Source organism: Mytilus edulis, chromosome 4 (assembly GCF_963676685.1).
Source record: "Mytilus edulis chromosome 4, xbMytEdul2.2, whole genome shotgun sequence".
In the NCBI taxonomy this organism is placed as follows: Eukaryota; Metazoa; Mollusca; class Bivalvia; order Mytilida; family Mytilidae; genus Mytilus; species Mytilus edulis.
Window position 1 is genome coordinate 59,094,430 of NC_092347.1, and position 19,624 is coordinate 59,114,053.

General features: G+C 31.8%; 2 protein-coding genes across 2 annotated transcripts in view; both read right to left on the reverse strand.

The window, feature by feature from the left end:
• LOC139520089 (lachesin-like) overlaps positions 1-5,741 on the reverse strand; it is a 28,082-nt gene extending 22,341 nt beyond the window's left edge. The window contains exon 1 of the mRNA XM_071312517.1: positions 5,163-5,741. Within this exon, the coding sequence (XP_071168618.1) occupies positions 5,163-5,208 (46 nt within the window). The 5' untranslated portion in view covers positions 5,209-5,741. The remainder of the gene's footprint in view (positions 1-5,162) is intronic.
• Positions 5,742-13,030: 7,289 nt separating this feature from the next.
• Positions 13,031-19,624, reverse strand: part of LOC139520085 (von Willebrand factor D and EGF domain-containing protein-like) — a 35,182-nt gene continuing 28,588 nt past the window's right edge. The window contains exons 14-18 of the mRNA XM_071312509.1: positions 19,395-19,579; positions 17,752-18,003; positions 15,297-15,330; positions 14,792-14,891; positions 13,031-14,077 (exon numbers count right to left, since the gene is read on the reverse strand). Coding sequence (XP_071168610.1) covers positions 13,951-14,077; positions 14,792-14,891; positions 15,297-15,330; positions 17,752-18,003; positions 19,395-19,579 — 698 coding nt within the window. The 3' untranslated portion in view covers positions 13,031-13,950. The remainder of the gene's footprint in view (positions 14,078-14,791; positions 14,892-15,296; positions 15,331-17,751; positions 18,004-19,394; positions 19,580-19,624) is intronic.

Genomic DNA, 19,624 nt, shown 5'->3' on the forward strand with positions numbered 1-19,624 from the left:
AGTGCACGAATGCACGAATCTAGACGGTAATCGTCATATATCAAATAATTCGGTCGAAATAGGTGAAAGCGACAGATATGAACATACAATGATTTACAATGAGGTGTGAGGTCCAAGCTTAAATCTATAACCGTTACTTTGAGATGAAGAACAGCTATAAATGCACCGTCATTCTGCTTTGTGTTTAGTCCATTTAGAAAGCTGCAAGAATAATTACACCGCACCCCTTCTACAACAATAGGATATAAATCTTTAATGCATATATGATATTCCGGTGGTTCAAAATTATGACTGTTTTCAATTTTATAAATAAAATTATAGATTGCCTAACAATGTAATTTTAACACACTATTTAGTATGTAAATATAAGAATGTTTAAAATATTTACAAAATGATGAAAATAACTGCAATATTTCGCTAGACCAACTAGCTTTATCAAGCGTGCATCTATCCTGGTGAAATCGGATGTAGATGATAAGAAACTTTTGCAGCACAATGTATATACATATGTTGCACTTGAATTTAGCTGCCTTGAAAATAAGAAAATTTTGCAGCTCAATGTATATGTTGCACTTGGATATAGCTGCCTTGAAAATACATAATTGGTAGTTGAAGTTAGCAACGTCCATTGGCCTATATTGCGGGATAAAAAGGACGATGCTTTGTAGTAAGTTATTCTTTATCTTTCCTGTATCTTTTCTCGTCTTTTTCGTTTAGACAATCAGGTTCTAAAGTGTGGAGTTGATGGATCCAAAAGTTTTCTCTTCTCCTTCTCGCCGTTGTGTCCCACTCGGTGTTGACTTCTATGATTTGGAAAGTAACATTATCAAAAGGATGTTTCGTTGAACGAAGATGTCTTGTGAGAGACAGTTTTTGTTGGTTTTGTACGATGAACGATGGTTATAAATATATCTATCTTGCATTAATTTGTAGGATCCTTTACTATAGACAATTGAGCTGATCTGTAACAATAACATCTCCATGTCTTATATATTATGTACTGTAGTACGACGCTAGATTAAAACTGACGAAGAGGTAACACACGACCACCGAAAGCTTTATTTTTGTGAAGCCCAGGTTGTCGTGTGGTCAAGCAGGACGGCTACAGTGCAGGCGATTTGGTGTCACGATATCTCAGTGGCATGGGTTCGAATCAAGGCGAGGGAAGAACAAAACATTTGCGAAAGCAAATTTATAGATCTAACATTCATGACATTGTTAGGTTGATGTTCAGACGAGTTGAATATATGTATATAAACGAGTCTAATTTGAAAACTACGTTCAAACCTATGATTGCGTTGGATAAAAACCGCAATTTGTATACGTGTGCATGTAAAACAAATTTCGTTGAAGAAGGGTCTAAATACAGCCCAAACAACATTTTCCAAAGACCAAAAAAGTGAAAAAGTATATTTAAACAAGACGCATTTGACTAACAGGTCGAACAACTGATGTTCTTTAACCCTGCTGACTGCCATTGGCGATTGCCAAATAAAATTGATCACAAGATGTAACAAAATGGATCTTAATATAAATTTAATACTAAACAGAAAACAATTAACTTGTGGCCACGATGTTATGCCACAATTATAAGGTGTCAATATTTTTTTTGTACACCAGATCCGGATTTCGACAATAAATGTCTCTTCAGTGATGTTAGGGATCGAAGCGGTATTTGGAAGGCCATATAAAAAGTACCCTCATTTTTAGAAAAAGTACCCTCATTTTCAGATAGACTCTTGAATTTTAAGAGTCAATATAGGATGATTAGATCATATAAACCGGAGGGAAAATAATATGGTACAAGCCCAAACGAAAAAATAATTACGAGTCTAAATTGAAAACTACGTTCAAACCTATGATTGCGTTGGATAAAAACCGCAATTTGTATACGTGTGCATGTAAAACAAATTTCGTTGTAGAAGGGTCTAAATACAGCACAAACAACATTTTCCAAAAGACCAAAAAAGTGAAAAAGTATATTTAAACAAGACGCATTTGACTAACAGGTCGAACAACTGATGTCCTTTAACCCTGCTGATTGCCATTGGCGATTGTCAAATAAAATTAATCACAAGATGTAACAAAATGGATCTTAATATAAATTTAATACTAAACAGAAAACAATTAACTTACGGCCACGATGTTATGCCACAATTATAAGGTGTCAATATTTTTTTTGTACACCAGATCCGGATTCCGACAATAAATGTCTCTTCCGTGATTATAGGGATCGATGCGGTATTTGGAAGGCCATATAAAAAGTACCCTCATTTTTAGAAATAGTACCCTCATTTTCAGAAATAGTACCCTCATTTTCAGATAAACTCTTGAATTTTAAGAGTCAATATAGGATGAACGGATCATATAAACCGGAGGGAAAATATGATACAAGCCCAAACGAAAAAATATAAACGAGTCTAAATTGAAAACTACGTTCAAACCTATGATTGCGTTGGATAAAAACCGAAATTTTTATACGTGTGCATGTAAATCAAATTTCGTTGTAGAAGGGTCTAAATACAGCACAAACAACATTTTCCAAAAGACCAAAAAAGTGAAAAAGTATATTTAAACAAGACGCATTTGTATATATATATAGAGAGAGAAATGAAAGTATATTAATATAAAATTGAAAACAGTCATAATTCTGAACCAATGTCAGATGTACATTATATTATAAGTCAATGAGACAGAAACACAACATTGACAACAACTCATTCAAACCACTTAGTAAAGTAAAGGTCTTCAACAAAAGTCAATTGTCTTTACATTGTGTCAACCTATTTAGTTGTCTACTTCATAAATCTGAATAAAATGCAACTATCATACCTAAATTAACACAAATCAATATGATTCTGATGATAAAAAGATATTTGAGGGAAACATCAATAAGAGAAAACTTTTACATGCATGACACAGATGAAGGACAACATGTGCCAGGATTTGAAGCGTTTTGAAGAGTAACTAAAATTTGATAATATCCAGATGGGACAAGGAGCATACACAATGCCGTAACCGTATCCGATGACGAACTAAAATGAGTTTCCCTTTGCATTGAATTGTGCTTATCAACAGTGCAAGTTTAAGGTGTTAACAACGGAATTATTACATGAGTAGGCCGATTTTTGTCAAGTGTTGACGATAGTTTCCATTTGCGTCCATCGACAAATAGTACATGAAACCAACAACTCAGTGTAGTCTATAACCAGTGGCGGATCCAGGACTTTTTGTATAGGGGTCCGCTGACTGACCTTAAAGTCATGCTTCAGTGTTCTCTATATAATGAACCAAATTTTTCCCATGAAAGGGGGGCCCGGGCTCCCTGGATCCACCTATGAAAACGTAGGGCGTAGTATAAAGAAGATTTAGCTTTTAAACTGAATGTTCCAATGGGTTCAAACTTGACATAGACTTTTCAGACTATGCAAAGAGGGCGTTTTAATATTTACGGTTATGACACAAAGCAAATACAGCTAATATACAAAACATGGTTAATTATATCTTTTTGGAGGAGATACTTGACATTCACAAGATTCAACGTTATGTCAACAACTGGTTTCCAAAAACGATTTCATTTCATCATGAGACACAAACATTACCGTAAGTAGGGTTTGAGTAAATTCCTAGGAGGACTCAAATGATAAACTCTGTACTTGAAAAGGTAAAGCTAAAGAACATGGTCTATTATACTCCAGTGCAACCATAACCCATTCTCTGCTGCTACATAATACTGTTAGTAGACATACATGACATATGCGTGGTAGAAGGTAAATGAAAATAAATCCCAATTTAAAATCAAACTGGTCATGTATCAAAAAATGTATATTAATTTCTAACATGTCTAAGCTTTAATTTCGTTTAATCACTTTTAATATACATAATTCATAATTGGATTAGAATTTTGTTTTATTGCTTGTTTTATTTCATGTATTTAAACTGTTAAATATCAATACATATTTTTGCAAATTACAATTTAGCCTAGGGTCATGAGGGTGGTTGTACATACAGTGTTGATTTGTTTGAAAGGTAGATACAAGATGACATCTTAATGAAAAGTTTACATTTGTACTCGTATAATAATACTCTCGGGTGTTTTGTGTCTTTTAATAAAACAATTTTCCCAGGAAATATGTAAAAATTGTAAATTTTGTGGTCAATTTATGTACAATATAAATGATTGATAAGTGTTGGTATTGTCATATTTAAAAATTCATAAGAATTTTATGGAAGTGAAATATTATACAAAAAGGTGCAGTACATTCGTTAATTCAGCTATCATACCACCCTTGCATGATCTTTGTTTTACTTTTTCCACAACTTAAAATAATTGCTTCAAATTTGATAAGTCGTGAAAAGTCAATATAAGAAGGTACATATTTCAAAACTTATTCATGGGTAACATGTTAGGTAAAGAATTATATTTTATGATGTGTGTATTTAGACATAATAATAGACAAACACCACGTTTTCAAGTGAAATGTTTTTGGTGAAAAGAGTATAATTAGGGCGAACATTAGATATTTTAGTGGGGGGGGGGGGACTCGTCGCTACCAAAATTTGGCAGTTTAACCGCAACGTAATAATTCTGAGGTGCTGCTGCTTCACTAATGTAAAGATGAAATGTTTAACGTTTGCCGTGTTGGGAACTTAGAATTTACTCCCTTAGCACCCTATTTTTGATTAAAAAAAATGTAAACAGACAGAAAATTTCCCACATGTTCATATGTGTTGATATATGTGTATATGATGTATAAATAGGTTAACCTTTCGTGCCTTTCTCGTGACCGATTGTAGCTAAGAAATGCAACTACACTAATCAAAGATAGAAAAGATAAGAATAATTGTACGTATTATAGTACTATGGCTCAGTACTTCATCCGTCAGACTGTCTCAATGTATAAGTCAGCTAGAGTTTATCATGTTTATATACCAGTTTTAATAAATAAAAAATCCAAATGAAGTTTATATAAAGAGGATAAATTGAGGTGAACTAAAATTATTGATCTAATTTTAAAATATTAAGCCTTTCAGGAACGTGCCTCACTCGTATATTTTATACATTAATATAATACTATATGAAGTTCGAGGACTACGTAAAAAGAGGTGTACGTTGTGGAGACATATACACATCGATAAACAACAGTTACTATTATACGTACCTGTAAAAAGTAAAGTAACCACTACACGGACCACACTCATATCCATGAATTAAAGTTGTTTTGTTTTTGAATGCAACTACATAATTGTTATATATTGATTTTCCTTATAAACACAATATCCAATACCCTGATGAACTACGTTGACATTTTAGGTAAACAATTGTTTACTGTTATCAGAACATTTTAAATACCCACATAATTATATTAATAAATGTCAGATTCCAAGATACAAATATGAATTCATTTAAATCCGTACAATTACATCCTATCTAACATTAATAAATATAACTGTTCTTCAATAATAGAAAAATATGGCCGATTTCATTCCATGTGTGTTGGGTAGCGTTACTGTCTTTATAATGACTGAAGGCAATTTAGGTTGATCGATATACAGATAATAACCCGCATTAGTTTAACATACAGAGATCACAGATTTACAAACATCCGATACACCGGTCAATTTTTGAAAAACAGGAAGGAGTTCCGTGTATACCTTAGAACATATTCCTTCCGGTTGAAAACGTAATTTTTATCAACATTACCTGTCTTGACTTCTATCGATTCGCTTTACCGAACCGTGACAAAACAGTAGGTAATGTTGTTTTATCAGTGTCACACATCACGTCAAATGTAGTGCGCTACAGTAAATTATATTACATGGAGTTATTTGTGAAATTATGACACTGGAAAATTTATGTTGTGGCTTTTGTTTTTTGTTTATAATCTGAATACTTCATAATATTTCAAATATCAATTTCTTAAATGTTCAGGTTTAGTTATATTAATCGTTTGCACTTTAAATAATCCGTAGGTGTTTTAACTGAGCAACATGGACGATTTATTGAAAGTATTATAACACATAACAATTTGTACTATCCCTGCTTTCGTCCTATTTGATGACGTTTTCTGTTCCGATATGCAATCAAATATCATTGTTATATTCTGGTGCTGATAGTGATGTAGTAAAGCAGCTAGTGTAACTAGGATTTTTATCCAGTAAGGCGTGTTCCATTTGCCTGTTGTACAAATTTTGGTCTGGAGCTTCTTATTGCAGACTATTTCAGAAACATGTGTCTCCCGCAGAAATTTGTAAATGAAGTCTTTGGGGTTTTATTTCTTTAAGAACTTCAATGATGGGATTTTGATTATTTAAGTGGTACCTTTGAACCTTGTTGAAGCTGCTTGAATTGGTGTTGTTATATGGCATTTGATGTCTTTTTGGATGTATAAATACACAGTCACGTCTTCAGGATTATCATAGGGGATGTTAAATCCGATGACTTAAGTAGGGAAAGTGCTGTTCTCTTTGCACGTGAAAAAACACCTTTCAACAACGCATTGACGGATGGTATTTTGTAAGACAAAATGTCTGCCCCTATTTCACATACCTTTATGTTCTAGTGGCATTCTGAATTTCAACCCCACTAGAAAGAAACTAACTCCTGGATGTTACCTGTTCTCGTCCTGACTATGCACGAGATATTTGACACTTGACGTTGACAGCAATCTAATATCTTATTGATAAATGACAATTGCTAAAGTTTACCATTTTACAAGGTATTTTATTATTGACAACTAAACATCAACAGAAATAGAGGCGAAAGACACCAAAGGAACATCCAAACTCATAAGTCGAAAATAAACTGACAACGCCATGGTTAAATTTTCATATATAAAACATCTTTGTAATACATCTGTATATGAAGGCTCGTAATCGTCCTTTTTTAGTCCAATTCATTTGATCGAAGTGCTTCGCGTCAAAGATAGTAGTTGTTACACAAATAAGTACACACTGATAAATAAACATAATACAGTAGTCAGGACGGGAGGACAGTAAGTAAGTCATGTATGATTGTAGCTACTGACATTTTTAACACAATTAATATCCATACAATTTATTCTGAAATGTACTAGATACAGACGAGTGAAAATGAATAAACTTCTGTCATAGGCATTTTTACTTAGAATTCAAAATATTCGAATAAGTTTTTTTTTTAAAGAAGTATCTAACGTTCTGATTGTTCAACCATTTTGAAATAATAGTATATTCTTTTTACTGGCAACAGTCACTTAAAATTAAGTTATAATTATTGATATCGAGTTATCATTGATCGATTAATTGCATTGTGTTCACCTTTCAAGTTCTCAAGATTTTGAAATAAAAATGGATATGATAATTGACTCAAAGTGATTTGGTATAGAGACCCTTCAGACGAGTGTAAAACAGTTAAAACAGTTACTCATTATAACATACAATAATTTAATTTCTTCACAATATAGATCCATATAGAAAACAATTTTGCAACAAGAATTCCCAAATACAACTTTTGTTTCGCGTTCCTATGTTATTTGAACTTAGAATTAACAAAGTAAATATTTCCTTCTGGTTCTGTTTAGATTCATTGATATCAATTTCTAAGAACAGATACAGAAGAAGATATTTAACAGATTGTATTCATTTACATATAAATAGAACATTTCTCAATAAAAAATCAAGTGAAGCATTCCTCTATTAGATTAAGTCCCCTGTGATGTTGACTATGCTGGTTTTCTTCTGTTAAATACAAAGAGTACAAGAGGCTTACATTGATTGCATTAAAATTAGTTTACATTCCAGGATCATTGATCAAAGTGTAACTACGAGATTACGTTTCACCGAGAACATGGAACGCAGATAAGTTGATTATTGCTTGCTCAACGGCAAACATTTCATAGACATTTGGACTGTAACTGTTAAATGAAGGTATTTAGGAGAAGGGCAGACATTTGCCTTTCAATATGCCACATACGGATCACTTTTAAAAGAGTTATGACAAGCATTCTTGCAAATACAAGAGTGACGCTCTCTCTTGACGGGAATTCGGATTTGATGTCTCCATTCTGATGGTAAATGCTGTGTAATTATACATCCTGCACAGTCAAGAGGACGCTTACTGAAGCCTCCCCTCGGACAGAGAAACTTGGACCAATATATATACATAGCGGAGGTAAAGTTTGAACAAGCATCATATTTTCATTGGAAGGACGTACGCCTTATGACGCTAATCGGTGTAGTTAAATATTACGCTAATTTTTCTTTCCATTGTAAATATTAAATAAATTCACTATTTCAAATAGAATGATAAAATTATTATTTTTTAAGCAATCTATGATAACTATTATGATACCACAGGTACACAAATGACACCTGCATACTGTGGACTCGTTTATTTTCGTGGATTACGGAAAACTTACATGTTCGTAATTTTGTCCAAGTCGGCATACAAGCCTATAGAATTTTTCTCATTCGTTGAAAATTTAATTTCTTGGTACAGAACACAACTTATACATACAGTAAAATATACAGGCGGTTAGATTCATCGTCATATTTGTCTGTACATTTAGTTTGCTTTTCATTGGCAGTTGAATTTGCCACTCCTTATTCGTCAAAAATCAACCTGTGTCATAAAGCAAGTGAGTTTTAACGATGACAAAGAGAGACTAAAGATACCAAAAGGGACATTCAAACTCATACGTAGAAAATAAACTGATAATGCCATGGTAAAAAAAAAGAAAGAAAAGAACAAAATTTTATAGATAAACAACAGTATACAAAACACAACATAGAAAGACTAAAGGCTGAGAAACACGAACCCACCAAAAAGTGGTGGTTAGGAGTGAGGGAATGCATATCCTTTTCCACATGTGGCACCTGTCGTGCTGTATTCGTGGTCTGTTGTCAACCACAGGTGGCCAGCAAATATTTTCTACCATATACCTGATTTTTTGTTTACTAAAGTATTCATAACTCATGTTTATGTTTATACCTAGAGGTATTTTAATCCAAATGTATGCATTTTCTCCTTCAGGATCTGTTCTAGCTTGTGACGTCTAGAACTTTGTCGTGAACCTGTTAGATTGGATTTGTATACTTTTTATTTGATCGACGTATGTTTTTGTGGATGAAACGTGCGTCTGGCGGATTAAATCTTAAACCTGGTACCTTTTGTTAGCTATTTTTTTTTTGTGTTTCTCTGTCCTACATGTTCTCCCATTTATTTGTATTGTAGTCCTGTCAAGTAATTTTGTCATTTTAATGTAACATTTAACATTGCCGTAAAAGCGGGAGGTTTGGCGAATTGGCATGCCATAAAGCCAGGTTCAACCCAAACTTTTTCTTAAAATGTCCTGTACCAAGTCAGGAAAACGGCCATTGTTATATTGTATGTTACATTTTAATTTTGTGTTTCTGTTGTTTCGTAGTTCTCCTCTTATATTTGATTATATGTTTCCCTCAGTTTTAGTTTGTAACCCGGATTTGTTTTTTTTTCTCAATCGATTTATGAATTTCGAGCAGCGGTATACTACTATTGCCTTTATTTGATATGATCACTACCACTAAATTTAGTATGTTTGCTGGTATGTTAATTCGGTTATCTTTTGTAAAGGTTCTACGACTTTGCATTTTAGATTGTTTTTCCATACCATGTTTTACCAATTCTTAATTGTACTTCATTAAGAAAAAATAGTTTTCAAATAAGATAAGATAAGATAAGAATTTTATTAATCTAATCAAGAACCCATAAAGGGCATCATTTTACAACACACTATGATTGGAAAAAGCAAAACAGAAAACTAATACCATACTATTACGTTATGGACAGGATCAGAGCCTGACACAACATGTGTTTTAAATAACTATTATATTAAATCTTATAACAATAAAATCTTATATTATTTCATATATTTTGTTAACATCTGGATCTTATTTCTAAACCTTTAATAATGTAATTTCCTAGGCACACGATATTTGGTAAATGCTTATTTGTGAACAGCCAGAAATATTTCTTATCATTAGGTAGTTCTTTAAAATTAGTACAAAAAGTGATAATTTTATCAAATAATAATTTCCTCTGTTCATTATATAATGGACAATTTACTGTAAAATGGGTCTCATCTTCAATAGAACTTGATCCCTGTGATAAGCAGTGATGACATAGAAGTTGAGTTCTCTCTATGCATTTTTTACTATATCTATCTTTCACAATTCTAAGATCATGAGCACTTATTCTCATTTTACATATAGCTCTTCTTATACTAAAATCTTTAATTGATAAATAAGCCTCCTTTACAAAGTCAGACTTGAGGTTGAAATAATTTTCTAATTTACTATTACCTTGTGATAACGTTTCAGATCTTTTGACCAACCAAAATGTTTTAAAACTATTACAAAGTTTACATTTTACAAATTTAATTAATTTATTGAGCTTTGTATCTAAATTTTGTATATCAAGTGCTTGAAGTACATATCTCATAGATGAATACCAACAACTAATGTTTTCTGCATCTAAAATTTTGTTACAAACATAAGCATCATAAAGTAACCCTTTGTCCAATTTGTTAAGCCTGTGTACATATTTTACCATAGATATAGTGACAGAAAATATGTAGAATTCGTTACACGTCTAAATTGTTTTACAAAGAAGTAAAATTGTAATGAATTGAAAAAAGCAAAAAAAACTAAACAAGATAAATTGTCAACAGAAAAAATGATTAGCAGTAGAAAATAAATATAATATAAGAAACTTTTGTCATCAATTCTATTCTATTCTTGTCTACAATGTTTGAATGTGGATTATTGAAGATGCTTATAGACCTAGGTGAGCGACATGTGCTCTTTATTAGAGTTTTTATGCCCCACCTACGATAGTAGAGGGGCATTATGTTTTCTGGTCTGTGGCTCCGTCCGTCTGTGGCTCCGTCCGTCTGTGCCTCCGTTCGTCCGTTCGTCCGTTCGTCCGTTCAGGTTAAAGTTTTTGGTCAAGGTAGTTTTTGTTGAAGCTGAAGTCCAATCAACTTGAAACTTAGTACACTTGTTGCTTATGATATGATCTTTATAATTTTAAAGCCAAATTAGACTGTTGACCCCAATTTCATGGTCCACTGAACATAGAAAATGAAAGTGGGAGTTTCAGGTTAAAGTTTTTGGTCAAGGTAGTTTTTGATGAAGCTGAAGTCCAATCAACTTGAAACTTATTACACTTGTTGCTTATGATATGATCTTTCTAATTTTAAAGCCAAATTAGACTGTTGACCCCAATTTCATGGTCCACTGAACATAGAAAATAAAAGTGGGAGTTTCAGGTTAAAGTTTTTGGTCAAGGTAGTTTTTGTTGAAGCTGAAGTCCAATCAACTTTTAACTTAGTACACTTGTTGCTTATGATATGATCTTTCTAATTTTAAAGCCAAATTTGACTGTTGACCCCAATTTCATGGTCCACTGAACATAGAAAATGAAAGTGGGAGTTTCAGGTTAAAGTTTTTGGTCAAGTTAGTTTTTGATGAAGCTGAAGTCCAATCAACTTGAAACTTATTACACTTGTTGCTTATGATATGATCTTTCTAATTTTAAAGCCAAATTAGACTGTTGACCCCAATTTCATTGTCCACTGAACATAGAAAATAAAAGTGGGAGTTTCAGGTTAAAGTTTTTGGTCAAGGTAGTTTTTGATGAAGCTAAATTCCAATCAACTTGAAACTTAGTACACTTGTTGCTTATGATATGATCTTTCTAATTTTAAAGCCAAATTTGACTTTTAACCCCAATTTCACGGTCCACTAAACATAGAAAATGAAAGTGGGAGTTTCAGGTTAAAGTTTTTGGTTAAGGTAGTTTTTGATAAAATGAAGTCCAAAATCAACTTGAAACTTAATACATATGTTCCCTATAGTATAATCTTTCTAATTTTAATGCCAAATTAGATTATACTCCCAATTTCACGGTCCATGGAACATTGAAAAGGATAGTGCGAGTGGGGCATCCGTGTACTTTGGACACATTCTTGTTATCTAATGATTTGAGGAATTTTCTCAAACGATTACTCCCTTGATGGCATGCAGCGAACTTCTGATAATGTAGATTTGAAGATATTATCAAATTTCTTGTGCATGGATAGCAATTATCTAAATAATGCTACCCCTCTTCAAAATCGCAGAGCTTAATCAAGTTTTAGAGAGAAACGTACTGTTAAGATATATATTTTTCTCTTGAATTATTGCTTTTGGTGTACGCGTATACTATCTATTTGTAGTAAATAAGATTGTAGTCTTGAGTTGAGTAGTGATTGTTACTTGAATTGATTGTAGGATGGAATTTTGATTTTATTTTATTTGCACATAAATACATTGTAGTTTGCAAATCACTGTGTAATGGACAATGATAAATTGTATTTGGCAATAACGTTTGTCTGATTGCTATTCTTCTTTCATTTTGTTAAAAAAGACCCATCTCAATCGATTTTTTTGGGTAGATTTGATATGATAACTTTAACAAAATAACAATAATTCAGATGTTTTTGGTAAATGTCGGGTCAATATCAATATGAAAAAATACGTGTAATCAATGGATTTACTGCTAATACAGCCATAATCTGATAGTAATTGTCATGGTCGTAGCAGATATGCAGATATAATTATATAGCATAACTAGATGTGTATGTCTGTAGACCATAGACATGTGATGGACTAAGAAAAGAATCCTGGGTATTTAACTACAGTGAAAAGCTGATGATCATAACTCAAGGTATCAATAGATTATGATGAAAACTCATAATGGGTACCATGTCCTCGTGATTTTTCAAATATAGTAAAGATACAAACAATATCATGACCAGAAAATCAATAAAGAAAATCAAAATCAAATCAAAAAAATGTAAACGTTGAAAATTTTGAAAGAACAAAACTACATATATATATATATTAACATACATTACATAATCAGTTGTTTGTCTGATACTGCTGCATTCTTAACAAGAAAGTGAGTAAAGAAAATCAAAATAATTTCAACATTGAAAATTTTGAAAGAACAAAGCTACATACAATGTATATATTAACTCAAATTCAAATATTTATTGCCATTTAAACTTTAAACACTAAGTCTGTGACATACAAAATAAGTAAACAATATAAGTTTAATTCACACACATATATATATATATATATATATATATATATACACAATAATTCATTTATAGTAAATAGCCCAGTGTACCCTGTCCTCAGTTCTAATGACTTTTTGATATAGGGCCCCGATTTATTTACTTGTGATGGTGTTGATGGATTGTTTAACATACATTACATAACCGGGTGTTTGTCTCATACTGCCCGACTAGCAACAATAATGTCACCTCAATCATAAACATGATATAAGCACCAAAAAATATATTTTTATGCGCAGGTTTAATCCACCATTTTCTACATTTGAAACTGCCTGTACCAAGTCAGGAATATAACAGTTCTTGTCCATTCGTTTTTTGATGCGTTTTGTTATTTGATTTTGCCATGTGATTATGGACTTTCCGAATTGATTTTCCTCTAAGTTCAGTATTTTTGTGATTTTACCTTTCATGTATCTGGTATGTACATGAATTGTTTTAATAACAGTTGTGTTTTGTTGCCTGATGTACTGTATTGTAGATTGTTGTTATAAAAGATGAAATTAAATGTATTTATTTATGAAAACTCAATAGAAAGCCAAATGCTGAGAGTTTTGATAATGTGGTAAACGAACAATAATAATACATCAATCATACAAAAACATGTATTTCGTAAGTTATTGGTAAAATTAGGTTTGAGCAAAAATATAAAAAATATTAACAACATTTTAGTAATAAATATGAGTCCAAAGAAAACAATCAACCAGCAAAAAATAAGAACATATATCATGCAACACGAACTAAAATAATAACTGGACGGATAGAAATATCTATGTCGAATAATTTATGCAGTGTAGTAATCTGTATAATCATATCACTTCTGTTTTACTAGAAACAAATCAACTGGTGTTCTAGATCTGCTTTCAGCATCATCAAATGTCTCCAAATCGGTAAAAGTAACCGTTTTACATTCAGATGTTGAATTTATATGAATTTTCTTCCTGGGTAACAAAATAATCACTATTTCAGCATAAGTTATAATCTTAAAATTGATGTAAGATATTTACCATAATAAGTATATAATAAGTAAAATATTTTAGGCAACACTCATTTCTGTTCCCACTAGAATACACTCCGCGTGTAAAATAATCTTATCCATTTGCCAAATAGAATTTTGGCGGGAAACGTTTTTATCTTCATTTCTTTTATCTAATTGATTTTTCTAATTTATTTCCCCATAAAAATATATCAAGCGACAATAAAATTTTAAAAGTTTAAAAATGATTATAACAACGTTTCCGAAAATACACAGAAAACCCGAGAGAAAAAGTATATTCATTATTGTTGCATTCTTGCTCTGAGGGCGATCTCCTTCCATGTATAGGCAATCTGGTCTACATTATTTTGTTAGTTATAACGTTTTCATATAATAAATATCATAGTATCTTTGTTATAACTATGAACCGTTGGAAACAAAACAGAAAACTTGGGGAGACAAATACTGATATAAATGTTTGATTGTCAGCCTGCCGCTGGCTGTGAATTTTCCTTTTACTACACGATATCTACACTTCTTTAAATTAATGATAATAAATTCTCTCATTTTATAATGCATCTTTATCATAGGAAAGCATAGCTATATGTCATCTATATTGAGCAGATATTTGTAGGTTTTGTTTACATATTAATATATGACTACTTTCCAATTTACTTACTCTGTAGATTTGCATTTGTAAAGAACAATTACAGCTACAATAACAGCCACTGCTAGTACAATGCCCACCGAAATTCCGATTGTCCCAATGTTTACCTCATCTGTAAAGTAAAGATATCCTTCAAATATCAAAATCGAGTAAATTGCATTGAAAGTAATACCTGTATTGTAATTATGTAAATACTAACTTAGATTTTTTTTTAAAACTTTATTAGATGTCGGAATAAACAGAGTTAGATTTGAATAAAAAAAAACAGATATAAGTTGAGATTTCTAGTGTCAATGTCATTTTTAAAAGTATCACTTTGTTGATGTTTTTTTTATTGTCAAAATTTTATTTCCAGCTAAAATATTGTACGTTGTCGAATGTCAAAGAAACAACTAAATTATAATTCTGGTATCTATGGTGAGCTTTAAAGTCAACTATGATAAACGGCACCTAGATAAACAACCGGATAGTATAGTTTATTCTGTTGTTTTATATGTTCGCAACCTTTTATACTTACCATTATGACTGTCTCCTGTTGCTTGACAACTCTCCTGAAAATATAAGCAATAATGTTGGTTTATATGCCTTTTTGTGTTTCTTTGTTACATATGACGTGGCTATGACGCAAGGTTAGATATTGCTACTACCACGAAAAATAGCGTTAAGTAAATATTTGACGGGATTTTTTTTTTTTATAGAAATGCTGAAATAAATATTTCAATTTCTACATGAAAATAAAGATTGATTCTTAAATTTTCCCATTATGATAGAGAAAGAATAAACATATTATATTCATAGACTTAGGAAGACACAGATTATCCGAAAAAACGTTTACTTAGCGTTTTCCCATGTAACAAACTCGAAACATAAAACTCGAACAACTCGCGAAATGTTCACGCAACTCTTCGAAATTGTGCATGAACATTTTGTGACGTGATATATTTCAGTATTGGTTAACATGGCTGTCTCCATTTAAAATTTGCATACATATTATCAAAAGAATATGATGTACGGAATTATCCCATCGGAAATTTAAGTTGGAAACTTGAAACATTTCAGTTCAAATTTTTTTTTTTAATATAGATCATTAAATTGTAAGAACGATGGTTTTGTACTTAGTGTAAGCTCCTAAAATTCGAATTAAAAATAAATAGATCTACTTATTCACTTCAAACAATAGGTTTGTAATGTCTTGCGGAAATGTCCGAGTTAAACTTTCATGCCGTCACAAAACTTTTACGGCCAAAAAAACAATGATTTGATTTCGTGAAGATTATTTTTCGGCTTTGATAACTATACCAATAAAAAGTACTTTAAAAGTTGAAGTTGGTACACCAAAATAGCATTAAGATTACAGGGTTATCTATAAAAAAAAACCCGGATTAATGAAAATGTCTTGCAAATTTCTTCGTTATCATAATTTGACGTCGTCACAAGCGTAATAAGCTAGGGACGGCATGAACTGCATTCGCGTTTTCCTTTCTCCACTAAATATAAATGTCCTGCTTTCAACAAAACGAAATGATGCACACATTACAAAAATACACATCTATAAGACGATCAAAAAGTAAGGAAAGCTCCGTATCATAACTATAAGCTATTGTATGTCACTGCTTGAATAAAATCATACTCGGGTTGAATAAATTATGCAGCAATATTCCTCCAAAAACGCATAATTACTAGCAGCAAAACTGAATATCCTATGTTAATTATAAAATCATATTGGATTGGATTCTCACTGCATTTATACTTGTGTGTTATACTTTGCATTTACCCAAAAAAGAAAGCAGAAAGAATTAGATAGTGATTGTTTCCAATTTAGATTCATTTTTCTGTTACACTAAATGGTAGCAATATCTGACGTTGCGTCTCTGTACTTAAATGCCGTCATTGTGTTATTGCGCTATGGTAAATTGTTGTTTTCTTGTCTTTCATTTTGCTAATGTGCTTTGTCTATATGCCTTTTTGTGTTTCTTTGTTACATATTTTTTTGTTTTTATAGTGATTGGGATTATAATACAATGTTGACTACTGTGCCCCAATTTTTGACATTTTTTACCTATTGTATCTGTTTGTTTTGTTCACCAATCTTTGTCAATATAATGGAATTTAATGGAACTGTCACACAAGTGAGAGGTTAAGCTGGCTATAAAACCAGGTTTAATCCACCATTTGTGGTCCTCAATGCTCTTCAACTTCGTACTTTATTTGTTTTTTTTTAACTATTTTGATTCGAGCGTCACTGATTAGTCTTTTGTAGACGAAATGTGCGTTTGGTGCAAATACAAAATTTCAGTCCTGGTATCGATGATGAGTTTATTTCTACATAACACATGCCTGTACCAACTCAGGAATATGACAGCTGTTATCTATTCGTTTGATGTGTTTGAGCTTTTGATTAAGCCTTCCGTTTTGAATTTTCCTCGGAGTTCGGTATTTTTTTTATTTTACTTTTTGTGTCAAGAGAGATAACTCTAGTTTTTATTTCAATATTGTTTTATTCATTACATTATTGCGTTCACGATTTCGGTAGCTATGCCAGTGTCTTCATATATATTCGTTTGTGGTAATGAAAATATCCGGAAAATACATAAAATAGGCATGAATAAACATCGACAGTACAGTTCAATGTAAACCTTTCGTGAATATGAGCGAATATTATGATGACCTACAGGTTAAATAATACAAATATAAATAAACTGGAAATTTCATGATGCTTTAGGGTTATAAGTTTAATCTGTTTAGTCTTTTATTCCCTTTGTCAGCAAAAAGAGTAGTTATATACATGTACATTTGGACATAATGCTTTTAAAAATAAATAAGGTTCCCATGGGCGTTATCAGCAGTTTTCCTTTTATGAAACCTTGTTTACAGTCCGTATAGACTTATGACGTTTTGCCGTTATTGAATGGTTCTAAAGGCAAAATTTTGTAGGGAAGATGCAATGTGACCCTTTATACAAAATATCTTACCGAAACAATACACGAAACCGATGTGGAATTACACGAATAGCAATCTTCATCGTATATGATTATGCTGAAATTTTCTCCAAAGTGGATTCCGTCGTTTGATAAGCTTATTTCGTATCCTTCTGGAGTAGTTGTCGACTGAGTAGATCTTTTACGTCTTGATGATTGCAGTTCAACAGTCACCATGAAAACGTTTCTAAACTCAGCTTTGAGTATTTCGAATTCAGATGTGTACAGAATGGAGGTTTGCAGAATCTACAAATATAACATTGTATCAGAAATAAATGATTTGAAAAACTTACACAAAGGAACGCCTTGCGCCAATTGCTATGAAACCCTTGAGCAATATATGATTTTTAGTTAAGTAATGATCTCGCTCCTGGTCGAATTTCTGTTTTTTTTATGTGATTGGTTTGAAATGGATCACCATATTATACCATTAATCGAATTTCTGAGGGTGAGAACTTTCAGTATTATCTAAATTCTTAAGAATTTGTAGTTGTTGAAACGATGGCAATACATTTGACTTTTAAAGATCATGTTGCACAACTCAGTCCAGTGCTCAATCGGGGCTGATCTATAAAATTAGCAAAATGGAAGTCTTTAAAGTAAGAATCAATAAATGTAGGCATCATCACGGCTCTATTCTTCACTCAATAACATATTCATAAATAATTCATAAATAACAATTATAAGTAAATCGGTGGGGTAACTGTTCGTTAGTTTTTCAGTTGAATGTCTAATGTTTTGTTCTTCTTTAAAAAAAAAGATTTAATAATCACGGTTCAATAATTTAGGTGAATAGGAATTATTAGATTCTCTCTAAATTTCAATCGAGGACGGTGATGATCCCTGTATAGCAAGAGATACGTTTCCTGTCGATACGACTGGCTTCAATTAATTTAACATTCATTGGTGTCTGTTTAAACATTGACATCTGATATTTATATATACTCTTACCTCAGATTGATATTCGAACTCCAGATACGATTTACGTCCTATAGAGATATACATGTTGCTTTTGGATAATAATGTTTTTCTTCCAATTTTATATGAATATCAGAATTACTCACATAAGTAAATGGTAAAATAAAAAAGTACCGAACGCCGGGAAAAAACGGAAAGTCTTAAATCAAATGACTTAATCAAAAGATCAAACATATCAAACGAAGGGATAACAACTGTCATATTCCTGACTTTGTACATACATTTTCTAATGTAGAAAATGGTGGATTTAACCTGGTTTTATAGCTAGCTAAACCTTTCACTTGTATGCCAGTTGCTTTAAATTCCATAATATTGAGAATGATGTGTGCACAAAACAGGATTATTAATATTGTTAATGTCGATTAGACGTTTGTGAATAAATATTGAGAAAAAAAATGAACCCCCGAAAAAGATATGACCGAATTGGCTAATTGGTTAACAGATGAAAAACAATATATTACAGTTAAACTAAGACAAAGTATAGTATAGCGGAAGTTCGACATATGATGAACAATAGGACATATTAGCCCTTACTACTATTCAAACATTGGTAGTACATTATGATATATATATATATTGTCATTTCTGTAGAAGTAAAACACGAGCATACTTTTGTTAAATACGTTAGAACCCATTATCAAAGACATTAATTACTTAACCTGAAAACTCCTTCGTTTATACCAAATTTTAGTTGACTGGAAATCGCCATAAACATTTGATTTCACACAGGATCGTGTTTTGCTCGAACAAATACCATTGTACTGTATGCTGACACCAGATGGTGGCACAGATGTCTGCCTTGAGCAGTCGCTACCCATGTAGCCATCTCTGCAAATGCAAACGCCTGTAACAATACCAAAAACTTAAAAAAAAAAATGATTGATTTGAA